Raw genomic sequence first — 24,894 nt, 5'->3', positions numbered from 1 at the left:
GAGTTAAAAGGATGGAGAGGGATGAAGAAAGAGGAAGAGCTCAAGGGAGGTCATACAAATAGAAATACTCACTCCAGGAAGTTATAGTGACAGGGGACCAAAATAAAACGCACCGTTACATCAAATAATTTACAGATTTCTCTGGGTTTAAACATTGTTGGAAACATTTGGGATAATGTACGTACACAACTCAACAAAATATATAACAAACGTTCAGTCGTTTTTTGACCATTTTAATACAGAAATGTTACAAATTACATCTTCAAATTGAATACAAAAAAACAGCATGTAATTGAAATCAGTGTTGTAAGAAGTACCCAAAAGTCCTACTTACGTAAAAGTCAAGATACTATATTAAAATATCAATGAAAGTGAAAGTTACCCATACGAATACCACTTGAGTAAAAGTCTTCAAGTATCCACTTAAGTATTAATACTATATACTTAAGTATTAATAGTAATATTCAATGGCAATAAATGTACTAAAGTATCAAAAGTACAAGTAAAGGTAAGAATTTTCCGAATCTTGTAATCATTGTTCTTTTAATCTGATTGCCTATACAAATTGATTTAAGAAAGCTTTGCTTTGGCTCTAATGCAGCATGTCATCTTAAAAGTAACTAGTAACTAAAGTTATCAAATAAATGTAGTGGATTAAAAAGTACAATACTTCCTCCAAAATGTAGTCTAGTGGAAGTATAAAGTATTTGAAAATGAAAATACTCAAGTGAGGTACAAGCGCCTTAAAATTGTGTTAAAGTACAGTACTCAGGTAAATGTATTCGGTTACATTCACTCATCATCAGATCTGAACTACAACTTTATGTGACAAGAGGAAGAGTGCCAAATATCATGACATCATAATGTAATAGACAGGAAAAGTGTTTTTATTATTTTGTCCACTCCTTGTGAACCTTGCTTTTATTGAGATATTGATCCAGATTTGATTGACACACGCTAAAACCAAGATTTAACCTCTGACGCCCGCTTATACACCTCTGTGGGAATCTTATGGCGATATAAATCTATGTCAATCATCACTATATTTGTGTGTATGTGCGTGCGCGCTGCTGGAGGAAACAAGCTGGCAAAGTAGCTATTTTTATGTACTTACCATATCTTGATTCCCTGTGGCGCTCGTTGCCATCATGTGTTTGTGTGAGACAGCAGAAAGACAGGAGGGAAGAGGACTTGGCTGGCCTCATTACAAGTTTCTCGGAGACTTCACGCAGTGTGTGTGACAGCAGCCGGAGGGGCCGCAGCCAGCAGGGTGCAGCTCCTCTCCTCATCCAGCAGGACACACTAATCAAATCAGATTAAGGCTGGAACTGATTATATGGGCAAGCGTTCTTCCAGAGCAGCCTCTCAGACAAGTTGGCATGACATCCAGACTCGTCAGCCTTCTGCCCTCGTTAATGTCTTCTGATGGTGTTTGCAGGGTCAACACGCCATCAAAAAACAATTTATACTCAGGCAATAGTTCTAATAGCCGGAGGATTATCCGGGGTGTTGTCTCATTTTTCAAAATAAAATTGAATTCACCTCCACATTAGGGTTAGCAGCAGATGTAACAGCTGCAGATATCTCAACATTTCAGCGAATAAAACCAATTCAGTCACTGTGTGTGATATAAGTGAACTATCCTTTATCCCCCTCAAAGCTGGACTACATCCTGTACTGGTTGTTGCTGCTGTCTTACTTCTATATATACAGCAGTAACATCAGACTTTAGGTCAGGAAGCTTGTGAACATTTAAAGATTTTATGCTGCATCATCAAAGTGTCTTCAAAGTACAGAAGGATTAAAGGTGAAGCCAACACAAACAAAAGAGCTATACTTGCTATTTCTTGTCTTTTGCTATTGGATGTGATGCCGTAGTTCAGTCGTTCCCTAAGGGCGTTATTGACAAAATGTCATCTGACTCGAGTAAATCACAAATCTAATGGTGCCAAAAAGAGCAGCTAACGGGGCAGAGAGAGAAGAAATGTGTGAGAGCGATTCCAAGTTTTCCTGCTCATCACTCGTATTGACTTGTTTTCTCAGCTTGTTGTCTCTCAGTCTCTCATTACCGGAGAAGTTTGTGGACCCATCAGAGGCCGCAGATAGGAGCTCTGCTACACTGATGTTATTGATTAGTGGAGGGACTGATCGATTTCCCTTGTACATTATTATTTACCTGGCCTGAGAGCAAGATGGCGGGCAGTGTGGAGCAGACTGAGCGATGCTGGGTGCTGCAGACACATCAGGTGAGAGCAGAGAGTTACTGATTCATAACTCAGATTTGACCTCTTATAGATCATAAATACATAAATGTTTTTATCTTTCTTATTCTAAATAAGAAGAAGACAGAAGTAAGGCCCTGAGAACCATGTTGGTTTTGCCTGATCTCCTAACCGGTTTGAGGTGGACGGGGCTTAGTCGAAAAAAAGGTGGTGCCACGGACGTCTGAGCACCAATCAGAGTGTGGCAACATTTGGATTAAATCTGATGACCAATGAGGGATTGTTTGCTATGGTTCCAACCCAAACAGTCTTGATAAAGTAGAAGTGATTTTTTTTGTTTTTTGTTTTATTGCCTTATAAATAACACCCGAGGAGGTTATCAAACTTGGCCTGATTCAGAATACATGTCCATGAATATTCAATGCTATAAAGAAATACTTAAAGGGGCCATGATAGATATTTTTATAATAACAAAGTATCAAGTAAATGTGATTGCCGTAGGGAGTTACTATCCGATTTGGCTGCTCCCCTTCTCATTATGAAGCTTCATAGGAAGTTTCATTATTGTTTCGCTGAGTTAACACTGTAGTTAGCTGCTAGCGGCTCTTACAAGTTAAAATATTTGTGCAGATTCTTAATGCCTTTTCCATTCATTTCATTTGATTGCCTGGTTGCACATGAAGCCATAATGCAGTTATTTGACCCATACCACGATGTTTTACTAAACCGAACCAAATAGTTTTAGTGCCTGAACCTCTAGCCTTTTGATACATGTCATTTTGGGAGTCAGTGGCAATCGACCTATTTATTATTTCGTTGTTAAGGTACAAGGATGTGTTGTTGTGATCTGGGCCTTGCATTCACCAGTTTAAAACAATGTCTAATGAATAATAATGTTGTTTAGTAACTGGATATGTAAATAAGCAACTGTTTACAACTTTAAAGGTGATATGTCAATGTTGTGTTTGAAACTTGTTTGTGCTGCCCCCAAGTGGCCAAAAATGTATTGCATGTTTAAGATTTAAAAGCAGCAGGAAGTGTAGTATAAAGGGTGGTGTATTTTTTCTTGAATCCACCACATGAATGTAAATTTAATGCCCTTAGATAATTTTTCTGTAGTAGAATAATAATCTAGGATTTGTTAACCTCCTACATTTGAAGGGTTTTTACTGTTTGCTTCATATTCTCCTGGTAACTCAGGTGTCACACATCCGTAACTGCATGTTAACAGTTTAAGCCTAGAGTTGGCCGGTAAACTTCCTCACTGGATGGAGGAAGATGAGCGATGGCTGTGCCTGCTCCTCCAACTGAAGCACCTGGGGCCCTGGGCCAGGATTAGTAGGGCGAAATGATTGCATTAACCCAGACAAAGATCATCCCTGCAGAGTGGGAAACTGTGATTTAGATAAACGGATACAACTCTGAAATTGATTTCCACGTCCACCCCAACAGTTGCTTAATCTCAGCTATCTCAGTGATGAATCTGAAAGTCTTCCCTGGTGTTGGTGTGGCGATTGATTGAAGAGACCGCTGCAGTCGGTCAGTGTTTACAAGAGTTATACAAGCACACCAGGACTAATGCATTTCTAACAGGCTGCAAGAGGAACAGTCTGCCAAGATGCATTCACTCTGAAAAAAAAACTGTTGTAGATTAGAGGCGATCAAGTTTATTTGTATCAACATTTGCCTCATAGAGACAAAACTCCTGGAAACAGCACTTAAGAATAAATCTCATCACCAAGTATATTTAGTAGCTGTTCTGGAGCTTTCAATCATATCACTGGGTTTCTTTCTGAGCACTTTTATGACCTTGGAAACCAAACTCCCTAAACAATTCAGTAATATTTATGATGTCTTTCCTCGTTGGTTAAAGTTTGAATAAGATGTTGTCAGAAAAGTACACATCAAAAACTATGTGAACCGGGGAAATTCTTCATCCAGAACTCGTGTTTGCCTTGTAATTATTCTAAAGAACAATGGTGTCTGTATTTCTGAAATGCCTGCACTTTTTTTTTTTTATCATATTCCTGCACACCAGGAACCATCTGTCAAGAAGAAACAAAACCTAACAGAGCTAAAATGGTCCCAAAGTCACCTGTCATCTCTGCCTCTCATTCATTTTTTTTTTTTTTTAAAAAAACATACATTTAAGTCAAACCCCAGCATGGAATTTTCTTTTTTTGATGTCCTCTTTATGTCACTAAACCACCCTCGTCTCCCCCTTTTACCCACTTTAACACACGTAAAACTTTCTATTTTGGTGAAAAGCAGTCTCAGCAAGTGAACATGTCATACGCAAGTCTTTTGTTCTCCGCTGCGGCGCTCAGGATCTAATTCTGGTGAAGGCTGACACCTCTTGATGTTGCAAAATGGACGGGTACTTTGTTGTCAACCAGAGCCTGTGAATCACTCAGGATGGCTTTGAAGAGCACGAGGCACCACTGAGGACGGGGTAGGCGAAGAAGAGGAGAAGAGGAGGCAACAAATGAGCTGAACTTTGCCTCAGGAGTCTGGTTTTGGACCGCGAGGTTTGCTCCTTTAATTGCTTCTGAGTTTTTCGAAAGTCACCATATGTTCAGGGGTGTCTGGATTTGACAGAGAAGACGTGTGGGGGGGAAATGAAAGATGGATGGCAATGTACTGACGACCACAGGAGATGTCTGTGTGATGCACCAATAAATCTTGAAGATTTCCCCGCTGCCAGCCCCACCCAAGGCTGCACCAAATGAAACCTGATGGGTAGAGGGACTGTCCTCCAACTAGGTGACCTAATGGGGTCAATACGTCCAGTTGGTGCTGCTCCTAGCTGACCCTCTCTGGAGATAGCAAGCAGAGAGTTTCCCACACAGTAATTAATACTGCATCACACAATCAATATTATTGTTACATGGTACATAGGGATGCACCAATCCGACTTTTTCACTCCCAATACTGTTAACAGGGCTTTGGATATCTACCGATACCGAGAAGCCTTCTGATGTCCAGCACATCCATTTCAGTAAAATATTAAGTCCAAAACACAATATCCCATGCATAAATAGCGACAAAAAAGCAACCAATTGCAATTTATCTGTCAAAAACTCCTTCCATTACACTCCATATGCCAATATTCATAAATATGAGTGATACCCAGATGGCCACCAACCTCTGCACATTTGATTGTCACCTCAAATGAGTAGATATGAACTTCTATGCCCACCCTAGAGCCAACAACAGCCAACGAGTGATTGCTAAGACATGATACCCAATCTCTCTTCCATCCCCTCTTTCCTGAGCCACTTACACACTGGCCACAGGGTGACTGACTGACATCATGTAGCCAATTAAATGTCATAACTAGCGATATTTCCTTAGAAAAACGTGTTAAGTGTTCATGCTAATAGGGGCAGTTATAGATCTGCAGGCTTATTTTTGCATTAAAATATTCCATCAAGGAGAAATATTAAATATTTCAGTGTGTTTAAACTCTTATAGATCAATGCCAGAAGCACTTTCAAAGCGTCTTATGATTCAGACTGTCACCTTCCAAAAGAGCACAAAACCATGCCTGTACTCCAGATGGTACAACAGCTTTGAATTTACTTTGGGCGAGACTGAGATCGGTGTTTTAGGATCATTTTACATACATTTCCAGGAATAGTCAGAGATAGCTGTATGCCTCACTGTGTGGAAGAGCCTGGAATCATTATTTCATGTATAAGGCTTGACTTAATCATTGCTCTCCTAACTTTTTAAAAACAAAATGTAAGAAAAAAACATACATAGATGCAAATGTACTTAATTGTTAATCATTAAAATAACATTATCCGATTCCCAATCCACCTATCTGAGTCAGTATCAGACCAATATCCAATATCAGTATTGGTGTATCTGAAATGGTACAAATCAGACCTTTTCCCTCGTCTGCACGTCCCTCAGACAGTACCATGAGACAAAAATGCTTCTCGTCAAAGTCATAGATGTCATTTTTGTTTCCTCCCTGTTTGTGTATTTTAAAAGAATGTCCTTGAGAAACAATTCCTCATGTGTGAGAAAAAAGTGACAGATAGAGATAGATCCATAAATGAGCATAGAAAGAAAAAAGTCTCCCATTGGGCCATTTTTTTTCAAGCTGCATTGTGTGGAATTGACACGAGACTAATGTGAACCAAATCCAGCCCTGTGCGTCTATATTTACCCCTGCAGAACCTGCCAGTGCTGGTGTGTGTAGGATGGCAGCGGGCATAGCGCTTCAATAAGGAAAATACTGTCAAGACAGCTCACTGCAAGGAACAGGCTGAAGACTACTAGTGCAATCTCAGGTAAGACTTTCAGCTCTTTAAGATGCCCCAGGATCCTTCAGGACCTGCACAAAGTTCCTGCTCTAAAGCTTTAAAACCTGTTTCATGTTGTTTCTTTTCTTTTACCTTGCCAGTCAGTTGTTCCAGTTAATTCCTGCTGAGGGCACAACACAAGCAATCTTTGAAGTTTCTTTTTGCCTCTTCTCTAAAATATGGGTTTACCCTGTGCTTATTCTTAATTTAAATCTCAGCTGCTTCTGTGGCTGATGTTCAAAAAGCTGTTTTGGACTATAAAGGTAAGAGTTAGTTTTTGAAAGTACGTGAAGTGACCCATCATCTGCTTTCATAGGTTGTGTCTATTGCACATTTTAGCTTTCCCATGAGTCATGGTGTTCTATATTAGTAAATAATATTTTATTATTTGGCAATTTAGGTTATGGTACTTTATTTTCTGAAAATGTTGCCTTAATTATGACCCTTAAATACTGCATGCTGTAAGTATGAACGTCATCTGCACCTGAATGGATACAGAGAGGGAATTGAATTGGGAGATTAATTTGAAAAGTGAAAAAAAATAAAAATGTAAACAAAAAGTTCACATACAAAACAAAATACCTATTAGTGCAGAATATTAACATTGTCAAGCTGTAGTGTTTATAAAAATTAAACTACAAAGTACAGAAGTTATAGAATAAGAGAGTCTAATTTTCTGTTAGCACAAACATATTTTTTTAATTCTTCTGTCTGTGTTAGGTGGTATTTGTTCAAAATATCATTAGAGTCACCACACTGGAGTGTTTTACTGTTGTTCATTAAAGATGACAGTACAATTAATATGTAATTATGAATGATATTAATGTGTGAAAACCTAAAATGTTTTTAGGTTTGTAAAAATGAGAAAGACAAAAGACCTTAAGCATTGTTTAATTTTTCTTAGTTACATCATTTAATTTGCTGCTGACTGGTGTTGCAACATCGTATCGCAGAAGTTTGTGACACTGTTCAATATAATCTACAGGATTTGTGCATGTGGACACTTTAAAATTGTTTACAGGAAGTTCAAAATGGACTTCTCTATTTAAATCCAGTGACTACAGTAACTCCAATTGTTCTTTCTGCCTCTCATTACTTTAATCGTCTAATTTATATGTGAGGCCATTTAAATAGATTTAGACTGATCCCCTTTAAATCAATAGTTTGTGAAACTTCATCAAGAATTACTTCCAATTAGTCCAAGGAGCAGAATAAAAAATCTTATTATCGATAATAGCTATTTTAGAGGGTCTGGACCTCAATAAATCTGTACAAATATGCATTTCATTAATTAAGACTCCTTTCATTGATGCTAAACCCACACAGGTGTTTTGTCTAATTAGTAGTGTGTGATCGTGCACAAACTGCGGTACATCTCAGGTTAACTTACATGTTAATCACTCTCATTAGTGACTGAAGTTTGTTATTTCCAGCACAGCTCCACCCAACCTCAACCTGAGCAGACGACTAAGAGTGAAAACAGGTGTGGGTGGGCACGACCTCTGATTACCGAAATATTTTTCTCAATACGATGCAAAACAAAACATGGTTTAAAATCAAAACTACATCTGAAAAGGGAGGATATTCAAAAACGATTTGGGTTGAGCTCACCTATAAATATATTAAGGTCATAAAATTAAGAAAACTGTCTCCATCCAGTGGCTGTAAACAGAAAACAACAAACCCAATGCAGACAAGAGAGTACAAAGATTTCATGTTTAATTCTAGTAATTAGATCTTTTATACTCATTATACATATATACAGTAATTACATTTTAAGTAGACAAATGTCTTCAAAATCAAGTCAGTAGGAAACATTTAAACAGTATATTCATTCACATTGTCTTCAACTGTTAAACTCCACTGATTGTTAAATTATAAATGCATCGCAGCTTTCATTAATTAGCATCAAAATAAGAAATTAGCTGCGTCAAACTAACACGTCTGATCAAGCTAAAGTCACACGTTGTCCAGGTTTAAAAGTGACAGAGTGAACAGATTTTCCGTCTCCTGCACCGCCAAACGCTTCATACCTATGAATAAAAAAATAAGTAAAAGTGAATTCAAATGCAGTTTATTTATAATAGGTTTGATGGACGGATCTAACACAAGGAAGGATCTATAATATTTGTCTTGTCTTTACCAACTTTATGTATTCCTGACACATGAGAGATGAGTCAGCAGCTATAAATAGTTGACTGTGCAATTTCTCCACTCCTCCAGCTCGGCTATAATTCTAGTAATTTCACAAAATACACAACAAAGTAATTCCACTTGAGAAAAAAATGCTGAATACTGTGAGAGTGATTATAATAATGAATCACATCTCTCTATTGCTGCTACTTGGCAACACCTTTGAAACACCCATTTGTCAAAAGTTTTTCATTTCCTGCTGTAGGTGAGACTCTAAATGACTCATTATACGCCTGATAGATTTCATAACCAACTGAAACTATTAAAGACATTTCTGTAAAAAGATTTTTAATATATTCCTGTGGATTAAAAAGACAATGTTTTCATATATTTGCATTAGTGTCATTTTGTGTTACTGTTGCAGTCCAGTCTGGTGTCGTCATACTCACAGTTTTGTGTATCTGTTCCAGTCGGCTTTGCTGAGAGACGGCTTGGTCGCAGCCAGGGCGGAGTTCACATGAGCCGAACACAGCAGGAGGCCCGGCTGGCTCGAGGCTGAACGCACCCGCACACAGTCCTCCTACGCCCATACACACACACACACACACACACACACACACACACATATAAGCAATCTCACAACACTGGTCGATGCAATAGCCATGAGTAGAATAGTACAGAATACAATAAGCTAGTTTCAAATAGATACAAAAGTAATACATGATGTAATTTAGAAAGTAATAGAATAGAAACAAAATAATCAGAATACAACAGTATTTCAATATTTTCTTGTCTCTTACGTTGGCTCTTCTGTAGTTGTTCTTGATGTTATTAACGTCTTGTTGTAGACGCTCCAGCTGCTCTGGGCCGAGCTCTTCGTACCCGCTCCGGAGGGAGGACATGTAGGCAGGTGGGAGCAAGCCCCCAGGGTCACGGACTGACGCCCTTGAAAAGTCATGGTTCATGGAGTTGGGTCCAGAGGCGCTCTGGGAGATCTGTCAAGGGAGTGAAAATGGAAGGATACAAAAAAAATGGTGATGTTTCTAAACCACTGAATTGCACCACTGCATTCAGGGTAACGTAGTTACAGAGGCCTTTGTTAATGTGTATATACAGCTTAGGTGTATATGTATATTAAAAGACTGAAGTCAGGGCAGAATTTTGTAAATGCTTCAATAGTTTAGATGTGAAAATCACATAACAAAAGTTCGCAGAGTCAATGTAGCATTTTCAGTACTATGTAGTAGAAATATAAGTCTTGTTCCTAACCATGTTAAGTTAGATCTTCCCATAAAAAATTACTGCAACTTCAATCAGAAATGAACTTTGAGCATCAGCCGGTAGCAGGTCTACCTGATTAACTGTGTCTGCTTGAGAGAGAATGAGTTGTAAAGCCTCTTAAAGGCAATCTGAGTAGATCGATATCAGTCTAATGACAGAATACATTGCTTGACTCAAGGTGTCATTAGTCTAGTTTAACATAAAGACTGAAAGCACAAAGAAATAACAGGCCTGGCTCTGTCAAAAATCCACTTCTTAACAAACCAAGCTGAAATGTTGTTTCTTTGATTTGTACAAAAACAAATGTAAAAACAAGTTGTGGTTTTAGGGAGAGTTATGTGTTATGTGCAAACAAACAAAATTAAGCATGTGTAATTATTTAGCAATCACACCATCACAGTGTCAGTGGTTTCAGAGGAAGGCATTTTTCTTCCACTTTGGACAGAGACAGGCTAACCGTTTCTCCCTGTCTCCAGTCTTTGTGCTATGCTAGGCTAACTATGTCCTGACGACAGCTCTGTCGTTAATGCACTGACATGATCATGATATCAAACTTTTTATCTCACTCTTGTATAGAAAGCAAATAAGTGTTCCCAAAAATGTTGAGCTATTCTTTTAAATAAGTTGAAAAGTTGCCAAAGGTCTTGGCATCTCAGCTCACTCTGGAAAAAGTTTAAGCCATATGAAATCTCTAATTTCATGGTTAACTTAACCATAAAGGCATGGCTGACAGTGTCTGCAATGTGAAATTATAGAGTGTGTTGTGAAAGAAGTGGGTTTCAATAAAAAAAAAAGGCAGCTCACCAGTCCAGAAATCGGCGAATTCCCTGACTCTGACTCGTAGGAGCTTCCAAAGTAGAGTCTCCAGACATTTCCAAGATGTTCGTCTTCTACTTTAAGCTCACTGGGCTCCAGGAGAACCATGGACTGATCCAGCCCCGCAACTGCTTCTCCCTCCCCCACTGAATCATCTGAGCCACTGCAGTTGTTTGGGAAGATCATGGAGGACAGACTCATGTCGCTTTCTGAGCCAGAGGTCAACTCCTGATTATCACCCAGACACAGAAGGCCAAAGTTTAGATACACGAGCCCAAAGAACACGAACAAACAATGTGGCTTTACTGTGTTACTGCAGTTAGATTAAAGCTCATTCTGCCTCTGGTAAGTGTTTAACTTATTAAATCATATTCTTGACTCCATGGTTGGGGATAATTTGAATTACGGAGTGAATTGATAATGAAATAACAAGTAGAGCAACTCACACATGCCGAGATGCATACAAAACTCATTTAACAAGCCTTCAGGGACAAAGAAAACCGGCTGCTTAATAAATAATTTGAAAATGGACCGGCCAACAGTTCCCTGCCTTCCTGCTTTAATAGCCAGAGGCAACCAAGTCTCAACAAAATGAGCTCTTCTGTGACTTCTCTTCTAAGTACAACAGACTTACATGTGGTGTGCCGGAGCCCAGGCTGTTGTGGACGGCCTCCAGCTGGGCGTTGTAGAGCAGGGCCTTCAGGTCTGCCCCGGTGAACTGCTCCGTCGCTGCAGCCAGCTGCTCCAGGTCCACATCAGCAGCGAGGGTGATGCCGGTGCTCAGAGCCTTCAGGATCTCCACACGAGCCTCCTGGAAATGTGACGGTCAACAGTTGGATTTAATATCAAGGAACTGGAACATTGATTTTGTTAATTGATTTTGTTGTTTAAGGATTTCTGCACATATACATATCTAAATTACAGTATAAAGTGTAGTGTCAATAAAAAGTGTTGATTTGTGGTTGATTTTAATTCAACCGACCAGATCAGGAGGGGGGCAGTAGAGGGATTTGTCCAGTCGTCCAGGTCTCAGCAGGGCCGGATCAATTAGATCTGGACGGCTGGTGGCTGCGAGCACATAAACACCTACAGAAGCAAACATGAAAGACTGTTATGCATTTAAATTAAAGGAATAGTTTGTCATTTTGGGAAATACCTGTATGCATATTTACTTTCTTGTAGAGGGTTGGATGAGAAGAAAGATACCACTCACGTCTGTCTGGTAAATATGAAGCTGAATCTAGGAGATGGTTAGCTTAGCTTAGCTAAGCACAAAGACTGGAAACAAGGGGAAAAAGCTAGCCTGGCTCTGTCCAAAGGCAACAAAATCTGCATACCAACACCTCTGATTCAATTATTTATGCTAAGCTTAACAGCTATTAGCTTCATTAGTATTTCTCTTGTCATCAAACTCTCTACAAGAAAGCAAAGTGCATCTTCGAAAAGCACAATCTGAAACTGCCATGTAGCTTTGCTACTTTGAGAAAAAGACTGAAAAACGTGGGTCATAACCATCTTTCCTAAGTTGAACCAAGTATTCTTGTTGGCTAGGCCTAACCAAACTGTGACAGAAAACTAAAAAAAACACAAACAAAACAAAAACAAAAAATTGGTCAACAATATGTCATTTTATTCTAAATGTCTCCAAGTCAGTTGCTTAGATTAATTATGATATTGTAAGAACAACACCAACATGACAATATCAGATAAACCTTTCCAAAATGTCTGACATCCTTTAAAATGACAACTGTAGCACTGATCAGTAAAATCTAAAAATCTAACGTTCTTTCAATATATAGAGAACATATACTATGTAGTATGCTTCTGTGTGACCTACCCTGCAGTCCCTCCACCCCATCCAGCTGGGTGAGGAGCTGGTTGACCACACGGTCGGTGACACCTGTGCTGTCGTGGCCCCTCCTGGGGGCCAGAGAGTCGAACTCATCGAAGAACAAGATGCACGGCTTGGCAGCTTGTGCCCTGGAGCAAACAGATGACAGGAAATTATTACATTTCCAGGAATGTCTGTTGGTGGAGCTCGCAAATACTATTAATATTTGATGATTCACTCATTAGAACTAGCAACTATAAAGGTCTGCTGCAGTCATAAAAAAAGTGAGGGAGTGTAAATGATCACTAACCTTTGGAAGACATCACGGACTCCCTGCTCACTTGCTCCAATGTACTTACTCAGGAGTTCAGGTCCCTACAGAGAGGTAAAGATACTGTGTCACTGAATATACAAGCTGCTCCCATTTAGAGAGACACCTATCTTCTTTATCCTGACTGTCAGTGCAAAAGCCCAGCTTACCTTGATGCTGATGAAGTTCATACCACTGTCTTTGGCCACAGCTCTGGCCAACAGGGTCTTCCCTGTACCAGGAGCTCCGTACAGCAATATTCCTGAGCGATGGCGGATAGGAAGATTGGAGAACAGGATGGGATACTGCAACACACCAAAGACACACAATTATAAAGAATGATTTGGTATCACAATGCATGAAATTACCTCAACAGTCATTTCACGTATCATGGTTTAATGTAAAATTTTAAGAGGGGACAAGTCAGACACTGTATGATGGCTAATTTTATATCATTGTGACATTATTGAGCCAAGAGTACCATGAGTAAATCGTAATTTGGACAGTTTGGTGTCGCTACACAAAACCGTGAATACACACAGTTTTCACTTTAAAATTCTCATCACCAACTTTTCTGTATCTACTGTATAAAGTGCAAACTTCTTAAAAAGACAGATTTAAGTGTTATAAGACTTGCACCCCGAAGGCCTTAATTTCCAGGACCTGCTCATGGGTCGGCAACAGACAGACAGCAAGATTGAAGACTACGAGAGCTGGCAGATTCATTACACGATAAAAATAGATCAAATAAAACCATCCAATTTCCAGACAGCCTAGTGTGTTTTCTCATAACTGTGCAATTGTACAACTGAAGTAACAAAAATTCAATCATAGAAAAAGCATGATGTTGTGATGGAACTTAAAAACTAGGTTTTAAATTGGAAGATGATCTGCTGAATCCCAAAACAAATCCAGTGTCACCCATCACGTCTTTCTATCACACAGCATATAAACAAGGCAACTGTTCACACATTTATGGTTGTAGATGAAACTGAATTGCAGACATGAAAGGGATGAATTCAGAGGCTTCGAAATTGAACGTGGTGAAGATAAATCTTCTGGTGAATGTGACTCTGATTAAATAAATTAGTTTCATTTAATTAAAATCAATTAGAGTTCATTTTCGTTGTCTGTATTCATTACTTCACTCCCATTTGTGTTGCAAAGATACGCTTTTAAATCACATTCACTTTATTTAACTTGATATCTTGTGTTCCACCTTTCTGATACAGCACTTCTTCCATCTGACTGAAAACACACCTGGTTATCTTGAGGTTATACACACGAACACTGACCTTAGCAGGGAGCAGTATGGTGTCCATTAGCTGCTGTCGCACCTCCCTCAGCCCACCTACCCTCTCCAGCCCATCTCCACTTGGGGTGTGGAGGTCAACACCCCACAAAGAAGGAGGCGTGAATCCCTTGAGAGCCTGCACGAAGTCCCTCGATGACAGACACACACCTGAGAGACACGAAGCGCGAAACAAATAATGTGATAATAAACAGAATGAAACTTAATCATGAATTCTATCATTCGTAGCATAGTGTAGCCAAAGTCTTAGGTACCCTGGTCACTTTGTCTTTGTTGTACAGTGTTGGCATGGACGGCCCGTTCCAACAGCAATACCAGGTCTTGGGGCGTGTATCCCTCTGTCTCCTTGGCAACAGCTGCTAGGTCTAGAGTCTGTAAGGTCTCCTCTGATAGGCTGTTTTTCCTGAGGATGAGACGGCGCAGGATTTCTGCTCTCTGAGCCTACAAAGAAGAGCAAACAAGACAGCTGTTGGGTTTTTTCTTTTTACCTTTACCAGTGTGTGCATGTCTGTGTATATTAGTGTGTTGACCTGGTCTGGTGGCTGGATGTGCACAAAGCCCTGGATGAAGTGGGACCCCTGCACCTCTGTCAGGGAGGGGTGGAGGGAATGCTCACTCTGGCTGGTGATGATCAGACACACCAGGCTGGAGTGAAGCACCACCTCGTCCACCACATCCTTCAGACCTGCAGCCACAAACAGACGAGAACAATCAGCATCAGGGCCTGTGATTATTATTATTACATACATGACAACAAACACTACCGCCCAAAACACACATAAACATAAAAAAATAAAGAATCAATGGTTTACTCTGTGCAATGTGCTGCTGCAGCACCGCCTCAGGACCATGCTCATGTTCTGGTGAGATTGGTGATCCCGTCATATGGTCCAAGTCATCGAGCAGAACAACTGAAGGCTGCCTCCACTCCGCCTGCTCAAAAATATCCTGTAGCATCTGTCTCACTGTTTCTGCCCGTTTGCCTAAAAAAAAAACCCCACACAATTTCATAAATACAGACGGTTGACAGGGAAAACAATAATGAATGAGAGGAGAAACATGACAAATTCAGTCACATTTGCTAACCTTGTAGTTTTTTGCAGTCCACCACCTCCACATGTGCATCCAGATGTTCTCTAGCTTTTCCACACAGGGCTCGGGACAAGGTACTCTTTCCACTTCCCTGTAAGGATACATAACAATGTGTATTAAATGTATACAAAACTGTATAATTATGGATAAAAATGCATTAAAAATAGGTATTTTATTTGCTGTCTCTCTGACGAGTTCAGGCTGAAAAAAATCATATCAGCACTCAAAGAGATACCTTAGCGCCAGTGATGAGTAGAGTCCCTCCTTGGAGACCCCGTCCAGTGGTGCCAAGCTCTCGTGAGAGGGGACTACCCAGAAGGCTGTGGGAGATGAACTGGAACCCAGTCCTACTGAGCTCATCCATCCCACTGGGGACAAACGAAGGAGTGAGATTTATAGAAAGAAATGAAAGCTGCTCATGCATAGGCTCACAAATAGCTGTACGCTTACCCAAGAATACAAAGGGGGGGAAGCTCTGGTTTGGGTGTTTCAGCTACAGATGTCACAGCAGGCGTGGCCACTGGCTCTCTGTCTACCTGTAGATGACACACAGTGGCAAGTGTGAGATTTTGTTTAAACCATGGCAGCACCAGCGGCTTTGAGAGATTTTGTTTTATCAATTATGCACAGAAAAACTGCATGCTTGTACCTGTATGTGTTCCTTCCGCATAACCACGGGTGATAATAAAAACAGCTGGTCTGGAGGGTCACTCTCTGCTTCCGGTTTCAGTACAGTCAAAGCCAACTCTAACTTTGCTATTAATAAGAAATAAAGTAGGAGAACAGTCAGGGTACCTACACCTTTTCCATAGTGAAATTCAAGCACCTTTCGATCATTTTCAATTACATATTTATATACAAACATTAGTTTGTCACATTAAATCACATTTTATTGTGCTATAAACAAAATAAAGTTCTGTTGATGGCATTCTACAAAAGGGTGACACATTAAAGTTCCCATATTATGCTCATTTTCAGGTTTATACTTTCATTTCCGGTGTCTACTAGAAAATGTTTACATGCCTTAATGTTGAAAAAACACATTCTTTTTCTCATACTGTCCTTTCCTGCTGCACCTCTATTCACCCTTTGTCTGAACACTCTGTTTCAGTGCCTGTCTCTTTGAAGCCCCCATCCTGACAAGTCTGCTCTGATTGGTCTGCTGTCACAGGCCTGAACAGGCACCGCCCAATGAGTTTCCACGTGAGCTCTGAAGGTGTTTTTGCTACCACAGCTGTGTTGAGGGCGGTGACTGTATAGTTGTGACATCACAACCTGACAGAAGTCCTGACGGCTCATTTGAAGGCAGTTTCCGAATACGGACTATATGTATTTTTCCATAGATTGAGTGTTTTGACTCTTTTGCAGTATTTGTATAGCAACTGCTAATGTTTTATAATCAAAAAAGACATGGAAATGTAGCTTTCTACAATACCGGACCTTAAAAGGTAAACACAAAGAAGTTTCATGTATCAAAATATGTCAGGTGCCTGTACACTTGGCATCATATTTAACCTGACCAATATAAAACAATTTATTATGAAAGTAATGCAGATACAATTTCAGTTTCAAGCACTTCATCCAAAACTCAAGCACTTTTCAAACCTTGAAAACACCACGTTCAATGATTTCTAGCATCCATACAAACCCTGAGGGATGTTTTATCGTAGCTGAATATACTATAATTTAATGCATCCATTTTGTGATTTTTAGCCTCTTTGGTATTCAGTATAATGGTAATTTTATTATACTGCCATCAGCAGATTTGTAAAATAACTTGTAAGAGAAGAGTGAATCACCATCAGTTCCATGTAGGAGGATGTTGCCAGTCCGTGGAGTGAGACAGGCTAAAGGTTCATGACTCTGAGTGTGAAGCCAACCAAGGAAAGCTGTCTGAATCTCCTCACCCTCCTCCTCCTCAGGCTGAAGAGAAAATATCAAAGATCACATGGACATAAGGGAAAAAGTTGGATTAAATCTTAATCAGCTTTGACAATTTAGGAATATGACCAAAAAAAGAAATCTCTTTACACCACACACTAACCACATATGGCTACTCCAGCACTCACCAGTGGCTTTAGGGGCTGTAGGCGAATAGAGGAGGCTACTTTGATAGTTGATTTGACTGGTTTAATTCTAACTGTTGAATGTGGGATGATATTCAACCTCGTGGCCAGGGGCTGTGGGATCTGAAATTCACAATTTATACAAGAGATATGATCGAGATAAATTTGAGTGGATAAATTAATCAATTATTCTTTTATTAGACACCAAACTCACCCATACTCTTCCACTATGGATCTCTCCCTTACTGAGATGTCTTTCCTCTCCAGTACCATGGCACACCACCCTGACCACCGCAGCTTCCTCTTCTTTTATCCCCTCTCCTCCATCTGCTGTAGCAGCAGCTTTAGTAACTCCTGCGTTCTTCTTTTTCTCCATGGCCTGCTTGGCTCTGTCCCTTGTTTCTTTAGGCGAGGGCACTTTCGAGAGCAGGCCATAAGTCACTGGGGACTGACCTCCAGTAAGCCCAGCATTTGACTGATGGCTCAGAGGAAATAAGTGAATGACGCCAGTTGCGACGTGGCTTATAGTGCAAAGAGAGGCTGGAGGTGCAGCACACACTCTGTAGATGGAGTCAGTGAAGAGGGCTGGGATGTTGGGTACAGGCTGTAGCTCGTTAACCCGATCATAGCTACCCTTTATCATATAGCGTAGTAGGCTCTTAAGGTCAGCTATACCACCCCACTGGTGGTTTTGAGGAATGGTCGATGGTCCTGCAGGGGAGGAATGATCCATATTTTGCTGTCTGTGAAAATGCTGCTTCTCGCTGGTTCTCACTGGAGAAGCACTGAGGTTGCCAATTCCAGGGCGGATCTTAGGAGAGACAACTAGTTCTGTGAACTGCTCCAGGCGACCGTAGGGCACAGATGGTGAAAGTGATGCTGCACAAAGTTAAAAACAGATCATATTGTGTTCAGGAATACTGTCACTGGATATGAATAACACACAAAAGGAGATGAACAAATGCTTGAGTAATTGGCTTAACCAGTTGAACCCACGTCTTATTTAATTTCTCAATTTGGAAGAGAGACGAGGCAAATTTAAAAGACCTCTTTGCTAAAGACAAAAGATAATAATTATTGTATTAACTCTAACCTATTTGGATGTAGATGGCTGTGTGGCTGTCCACCCACACAGGAAACACAGCATCTTGGAAAACCACTCTGATCTGATCCAGCAGCTGCTGCTCCAGTGCGGCACTGTGGAGCTCCTGGTGGTGGTGATTCACAGAAAACAGATGGTAACATATTGTTTGATGAGGTTCTGGGTCACAAATCTGCCCCTGGTGTGCATTTGAAATGGTGGAAGTGAATGTCATTTCATTTATGTAGCTTAATGATGCTTGTTGTAACCGCTGTAATGTCCATAGTTTTTTCAGTCTGACTTAGTTTTTACTTTTATCAGAGTACATTTTTACACAACTAATTTCACCTTCACTTGAGTTATATTTCTTTAAAGTAGCAGTACTTTTACTTGAGTGAAATATTCTAGTACTCTCAGGTTACAATTTACTCTAAGACACTTATGCTCACCCACCAAGATTTCCCAATCATCAGCTGACAGAGGCTCCACAAACACTTGATGCACTGATGAAACCTGGTGACATGGTCTCAGGAAACCCTGAGAGGAACCACAAAACCAGTCAGTTAGCCAGAATGTGTCATTATGGACGGTTCAGGCGGGAAACAGGGCACAGACCAAACTGCTGCTCACTGTGGAGCCATACCTGCTCTCCATCTTTCAGGCCCAGCTTTTCTCCCAGTTGTCGACATAGCTCCACTTTATGGCTGTCCAGGCTGGAGGAGGTCCTGTTGTGAGTCCAGCTGAGGAAAACTGGAGATCCATCGCCCCAGGACAACTCCAAAGCCTGATTCTGAACAAAGACACACAAAGCATTGCATTGTTGTACTTTTTGATCATCCATTAATCTCATTTTATAATGTAATTTTCATACAAGTCTTTTTACAGAGATTAAGGTTACAATCAATGACAGAGCTAAAACAAGTTTGATTCCTGTGTAAAGATGTCAAACTGGTGGGTTGAGCCAATAATTCTCCATACCCACCAGCCAAACAGAGAAGCAGAAAGGCTTGTTCGAGTATCATGGAAACTTCCTCATGTATGCTCCTTCAAACTTTATCAAACAGTTGCCATTTGAAACCCGGTGTTCTATGAATGCTAACTGATCACAGCAAAACAGGATTCAAGACCATGCAGTAATTTGTGAGACTACACTAGCATTTACCCTCCTGTTTCATTTGAAATGTAAAGTTTTGTCACCACCAAGTGAGGCTGCAAGGGAACTACTACAAGAATAGTGAGATATACTTAATACCATAGCACTGGGATCTTTGATATGACAATGTCTTATATCTGCTTGTCGATATTTATTACTAATTATAATTACTTGAATTGTTATTATACCCAAGGAGACACTACGTGTATTAAATCCTCATTTCACACTGCTAAGAAAGCTTTTCTGCCCCCTTATGTTGATGGATGTTCCCTTTTCTGGCTGACATACTGTTCATTTAACTGTAAATAAAATCCTTTCTTCCTGTCTTTAGCAGGGCATGTAATGGAGTCATGTGTCATAATAAACTTTATGCTAGTGAGCACGTTGACGTGATGAGCCCAGCCATTAGTAATTCTGTAATGTAAACAATGGGTATAACTTACACTAGAAAGTCTCTTATTGACAGCAACATTTATTAGATAGATAAATACAGGAAACGAAAAGCACTCGTTAACAAACCCAACAAGCACTGAGGGGTTTCACCCAAAACTGAACTTCCACTAATATTAGCTGACACCATGACAGCTGTATAGCTAGCTAGGCTAACTTACCTCGTTCAGGGAAAGATGCAACGCCAACTTCGAGGGGAGGTGAAGAAAGCAGTTTTTTGTGTTGTTAAAAACAACAGTTACGGGTTGAATGCCCTGATTGCTGAACATAATTTTCACATGAATAAATACAAGTCAGGTGGCGCTGCTAGCGTCAAATTTTGCAAGAAACTCATAGTTGATCGATGTGCTCCGTGTGTGCCCAGCTAGACCAAAGCAGCTGATAAGGAGCTGAATCGGTTTTCAAAATAAGATATTGCACACGGACACGCAACAGATCACTGCGTATTCGAGATAGAATGTGCTCTTATTGTGAAGTGTGTCAACCGGAACATTATTTCCAGAAACATGGCGGCCCCTGTCAGGAACAATTCAGGCTGCTGGGATGCCCCAGAGATTTATAAACACCACGAACAGCGGAGAGTGTGCATTTCTCGACCAAAATATAGAGAGGGGAGGAATGCTAAAGCTGTTAAGGTAAGAATTTGAAAGTATCAGTGAAAAAAACGCAACGTATGTTTAGCTATGAGACAGTGTCACTCTTAGCTAGAAGGTAAACATCGCGTATAAGTCAATTTAACAATACATATAGCGTCGTGTTGCTAATACATCGTAAAGCAAATGTTATTACATTTGTCCTGTGCATCATCAGGTTTACACCATCAACTTAGAGTCTCGTTACCTGATGGTCCAAGGGGTCCCAGCTATTGGAGTGATGACAGAGCTGATCCAGCTGTGTGCCCTGTACGGAGCTGTGGAGGAGTACAGGCCGCTGGACGAGTACCCTGCTGAGGAGTTCACTGAGGTCTACCTGGTCAAGTTCCAGAAGCTCACCAGTGCCAGGTTCAGGATGTGACCTACCCTATTGTCCATTAAACTGCACTTGTTGCAACATTGGAAAGACTTGCTGGATAATTTTGTTTAAACTGTTTGTGTTTCAGAGCAGCCAAACGACGCATGGATGAGAAGAGTTTCTATGGAGGTGTGCTGCATGTGTGCTACGTCCCAGAATACGAGACTGTGGAAGACACCAGGCTGAAGCTGCAGGACAGGAGGAGATATGTAATCAGGGCTGTTCATAATAAAGGTACACTTTACTCTTAAAGGAAATAAAAAAAAATACCCTCTATTCTTGTAGATCTTGTATTGCATCTTTGAAGAGCTCATATGTTGTAGACATTTTTGTGTTTTGTCTGATCTTTTGTTAAATATCTGTATTTTTGACAGTTTGAATGAAAAATGAATCCAAACTTAAACTATTTATTGACGCTGGCTTTCTTCTCTAATATTATTGTTACAAAGCAAGAGAAAAGGAACAGAAGGAGGCAGGAGACAAGGAGCCAGCCTCATCAGACACAGCCACCACATCACAGACGACTGCCACCAGACATGATGAAACACCTTACAATGATAATACAGGGGAGACTTCAAACAACAGCCATTTTTCAAGCTTTCTTTTACCATTACCTCCCCGGGAAAATCATTACTACAGACATACAAATCAGCATGGGACTACACCAACAGAGGATAAAATGGGGACATTACATAATGCCATCATTGGCACAAATCAGCAGCCACTGCAGAGTTCAAGCTCCAGCCAAACCGCTTCACAAAAAGACAGAGGCACAGAACACAGACTCACCTCAAATCAGCCTCCTGCAGTCAGATTTGTCCCACGGACCACACACTTGGAGAGCAGGAAACGCAAGATGGAGGAGGCTGCGGAGCACTCGCTAACTGATGTTACTAGAAGCAATGAGCCACTTATTGGGCCAAAGCTACCAGAGCCGGCTAAACTAGACATGGAGGATGTGTCACTGAACACAACTGTGAGCCTGATCAGGAACACAATGAAACAGGTAGTCTGTACATTCAGAATTAAACAAATTCTTCACTGCACTCCAAATCTCCTTATTCATGTCAGTAAAATCATTTGTTTCATGTTTTTCAGGTGGAATCTGTACCGGACCTCAAACCAGTGGCGAAAAAGGTGAAACCACGTCGGCGGATTTGATCAAGCAAGCTGACATTCAGATATTACTGCAACAACTTTCAAAATGACTATTCAAACAGTTTCTCTCAGCAGCTTGTTTTAACATTTTTTTTTATTAAAAAACGACAGCTGAAAACACACATGCTTTCTTCATTGTTCCAGTTGTTCCTGAAATACATGCTGCTCAAATGTCTCAATGCTCTGTAAAAAACAAAGAGAATAGAATATAAAAGTAAGAAGTTTCTCTTTTGGAAAAGGAGTTATAACAGTTTTTATACAGCAATTCATTGGTGGTTACCGTGGCGTCAGGGAGGCAGTTTCCAAAAGCCTCAAGTAACAGATTCTCCTCTCTCACTGCCTTTTCAAAGTCAGCAAAAGAAAGTCTGCCATCATGGTCACGGTCCTATGAAAGAAATGAACAACAATGTATGGAGAATACATGAACACAGAAGTTAATAAACGTTTTATAGATGCCTCACCATCATCTTGAGCGTGATCTCCACCAAGTCTTTGATTCCTTCGTCAGGCTCCTCCTCTGTTGGCTGTGTGATCAGGCTGTTCTTCAGCATCCGAAACATCTCCTCTCTGGAGATGTAGCTGTCACCGTTGAAGTCATACACATGAAAGCAGTCTGAGCCAGGCACAGAGGGCAAGAGTTATTACCTGGATCATACAGATTCTAAGTCTGATTTTTGTGTTTGGGATGAGGGCTCACATTTGATTTTTTCATCCAAGGTCCCCCGAAGGAAAACAGACAGTCCCTCAACCCATTCTTTCATACTGACGTAGCCATCATTATCTTTGTCAAATGTCTTGAAGACTGGAGAACAGACAATCAGGGCATATCCAGGTTATCGAACAATACCCTGCATCCAATCTGCTGCTCGTTATTTGTGACCATTCAAAACAGGAATTATACCTCCATCCATGATCATGTCATCGGTCATCCTAAAGATGTTGTGCAGCATGCACCTGAACGTCCCTCTGTCCAGGCCGTGAGCTGCTCTTCCAGGGACAGCTGGCTGCCCCAGGAGCTGCTTATAGTGTCGGATGAGACACTTAACCTCTGTTTTATTGACTGGGGTCATTAAAATATAAGTTATATTAGCTGTGTAACAATCTGAGTTCTTTATAGTTGCATCGCTAGCCGGTACCGTCAATTAAAAGCAATGAAACGTAACATTAGCGGACTAGCTTAGCATAATTTAAAGGAATACTCACAGTGCTCCACTTGTTTCGAGATTGTATCAGCCTGAGTTTGGATCAACTTTCTGGTCAAAGCAGTCATTTCCGACATGTTAACAGCTGGGACGCAGCACAGCCACAGCGCGAGACCTCAAACAGGCGCGATGTTTACATTCAGTCGCCATGGCAACCAAGTAGCTTTGCAGGCAACAACTGTGTGAGGTGGACAGTAGGGGAAAAAAAACAAGATACAAATAAATAATGAAATACACGAGATGATTTGTCTTTAGGTTATGTCATTCCCGGTAACACTTACAATAAGGATACTTAAGTAATGCATGAATTATGATGTTGCAGGAAGTTACATAAAACTTTATTTCAGACCCCCTTTTCCTCTCTAGAAGCTGAAGCACCTGTAGAAATATGTAGCAATGTGTCTTAATCAAACTTGGAGTCTGACGCAAACATAACTTTAAGAGACAGGAGCTAAAACAGTGTTTCAGCACTGGGCAGTATGAGAAAACTGACCTGTTTTCTGAGCACTAAAGCATGTAAACCTATTCTAGTAGTAACCCAAAATAAAATGATGAACCTGAAAATGAACATAATATGTCTCCTTTGTGGTTTGTTAACAAAGTCTGATCAGTTACATCTCAGTACTGAGCTTTGAGCTACAGGAACCAGGGATTGTCTAACTTTTAAGCTTGTAACCTTCGCAGTCAGATAAAGTGAAGAGACACTGTACATTGTGGGGAAGAATATTTACCACCTGAAATGTATTAAAAGTTAGCTTTGATGACAATGCTTTGTCATCAAATTATTTCCACTGAACTTCTTCCCGCACACTGTGCAGCTGCAGGGTTTCTCTCCTGTATGGATTCTCATATGAATGTTCAAGTTCCCCGCATGCCGGAACTCTTTTCCACAAATCCTGTAACGGTACGACTTCTCGTCCGTGTGAATCCTTACATGCACACTCACACTGTTGCCATGTCGAAACTCCTTACCACACACTTCACAGAAAAACAGTTTCTCACCAGTGTGGATTTTGCCGTGTGTGGCCAGATGTGCGCTGTGGCTGAATTCTATGCCGCAGAAATGACAGCAGTAGGATTTACCACCTCTTTGTCTCTTCATTTGGCGGAGTTGGGCTGTGAGGTTCACAACTTTCAGTCAGCTGGTTTCTATCTGTGTGGACTTTGATGTCTTTACTGACACTGTACCCTGTCAGTGTTTCTAAACCCAACTCAGTCCTCCTGGCCTACACTAGGGTTGTTGCAGGCAGCTCTCAAAATCTCTCTCCTGCTCTTGTTTCTGTTCATGTGCACACTTTACTGTCTTTTGATGAAAAATGGGAGGGCTGATACCTGATGTGAAACAGTTTGTTTTGATGTAAGGACAAATTACAGGACATCGTCTTCTCTTGGCCTCATTTTTCACTTCACCCTCTGTAATTTGCCTAAAAAGTATAATGTGTAAGCATAAAATGTTACCACAA

The 24,894-nt window shown here is 40.5% G+C and overlaps 3 protein-coding genes across 4 annotated transcripts; 1 reads left to right on the top strand and 2 right to left on the bottom strand.

Moving 5' to 3' along the window:
* Window positions 1-8,237: 8,237 nt before the first annotated feature.
* On the bottom strand, window positions 8,238-20,418 carry pex1 (peroxisomal biogenesis factor 1). 2 transcript variants are annotated; one of them, XM_073463240.1, is made up of 24 exons: window positions 20,222-20,418; window positions 19,101-19,247; window positions 18,911-18,994; window positions 18,470-18,584; window positions 17,591-18,255; window positions 17,380-17,499; window positions 17,110-17,233; window positions 15,960-16,066; window positions 15,761-15,846; window positions 15,546-15,678; window positions 15,305-15,401; window positions 15,031-15,201; window positions 14,749-14,903; window positions 14,473-14,659; window positions 14,202-14,368; window positions 13,077-13,211; window positions 12,907-12,971; window positions 12,603-12,745; window positions 11,748-11,851; window positions 11,400-11,576; window positions 10,754-10,993; window positions 9,469-9,663; window positions 9,118-9,248; window positions 8,238-8,568 (listed from the first exon to the last, which is right to left on the bottom strand). In XM_073463240.1, exons 1-24 carry the CDS (start codon window positions 20,327-20,329, stop codon window positions 8,484-8,486), a joined length of 3,741 nt encoding a protein of 1,246 aa, XP_073319341.1. In that variant the 5' UTR covers window positions 20,330-20,418; the 3' UTR covers window positions 8,238-8,483. The 2 variants fall into 2 exon arrangements, with proteins under 2 accessions (XP_073319341.1, XP_073319340.1); XM_073463239.1 differs by having other exon boundaries at window positions 18,470-18,656; window positions 20,222-20,395.
* A 147-nt stretch (window positions 20,419-20,565) lies between these two features.
* On the top strand, window positions 20,566-22,349 carry rbm48 (RNA binding motif protein 48). Its single transcript, XM_073463235.1, has 5 exons — window positions 20,566-20,695; window positions 20,871-21,061; window positions 21,160-21,305; window positions 21,521-22,077; window positions 22,170-22,349. Exons 1-5 carry the CDS (start codon window positions 20,567-20,569, stop codon window positions 22,230-22,232), a joined length of 1,086 nt encoding a protein of 361 aa, XP_073319336.1. The 5' UTR covers window position 20,566; the 3' UTR covers window positions 22,233-22,349.
* A 6-nt stretch (window positions 22,350-22,355) lies between these two features.
* On the bottom strand, window positions 22,356-23,508 carry clxn (calaxin). The gene is made up of 6 exons (XM_073463236.1): window positions 23,433-23,508; window positions 23,131-23,289; window positions 22,927-23,031; window positions 22,691-22,842; window positions 22,510-22,614; window positions 22,356-22,412 (listed from the first exon to the last, which is right to left on the bottom strand). The coding sequence occupies exons 1-6, from the start codon at window positions 23,506-23,508 to the stop codon at window positions 22,362-22,364; spliced, it is 648 nt and encodes a 215-aa protein (XP_073319337.1). The 3' UTR covers window positions 22,356-22,361.
* Between the last annotated feature and the right edge of the window lie 1,386 nt (window positions 23,509-24,894).

The sequence above is a fragment of the Pagrus major genome, chromosome 3 (genome assembly GCF_040436345.1).
Source record: "Pagrus major chromosome 3, Pma_NU_1.0".
NCBI classification, from domain to species: domain Eukaryota; kingdom Metazoa; phylum Chordata; class Actinopteri; order Spariformes; family Sparidae; genus Pagrus; species Pagrus major.
This window is presented reverse-complemented; position numbering and strand designations above follow the sequence as displayed.

What these genes read in the sequence shown, in the direction of transcription:
- pex1 (XM_073463239.1), bottom strand. Translation starts at nt 20,329, where the DNA reads ATGTTCAGCAATCAGGGCATTCAACCCGTAACTGTTGTTTTTAACAAC. An exon ending in TACAGCCCCTAAAGCCACTG is followed by an intron (nt 17,234 to 17,379) that starts GTGAGTGCTGGA and finishes TTTTCTCTTCAG; the next exon opens with CCTGAGGAGGAGGAGGGTGA. An exon ending in CCCCCCCTTTGTATTCTTGG is followed by an intron (nt 15,679 to 15,760) that starts GTAAGCGTACAG and finishes GTTTGTCCCCAG; the next exon opens with TGGGATGGATGAGCTCAGTA.
- rbm48 (XM_073463235.1), top strand. Translation starts at nt 20,567, where the DNA reads ATGGCGGCCCCTGTCAGGAACAATTCAGGCTGCTGGGATGCCCCAGAG. An exon ending in CAGAAGCTCACCAGTGCCAG is followed by an intron (nt 21,062 to 21,159) that starts GTTCAGGATGTG and finishes TTTGTGTTTCAG; the next exon opens with AGCAGCCAAACGACGCATGG. An exon ending in TCAGGAACACAATGAAACAG is followed by an intron (nt 22,078 to 22,169) that starts GTAGTCTGTACA and finishes CATGTTTTTCAG; the next exon opens with GTGGAATCTGTACCGGACCT.
- clxn (XM_073463236.1), bottom strand. Translation starts at nt 23,508, where the DNA reads ATGTCGGAAATGACTGCTTTGACCAGAAAGTTGATCCAAACTCAGGCT. An exon ending in CTTGGATGAAAAAATCAAAT is followed by an intron (nt 22,843 to 22,926) that starts GTGAGCCCTCAT and finishes TGCCTGGCTCAG; the next exon opens with ACTGCTTTCATGTGTATGAC. An exon ending in ACTGCCTCCCTGACGCCACG is followed by an intron (nt 22,413 to 22,509) that starts GTAACCACCAAT and finishes TGTTTTTTACAG; the next exon opens with AGCATTGAGACATTTGAGCA.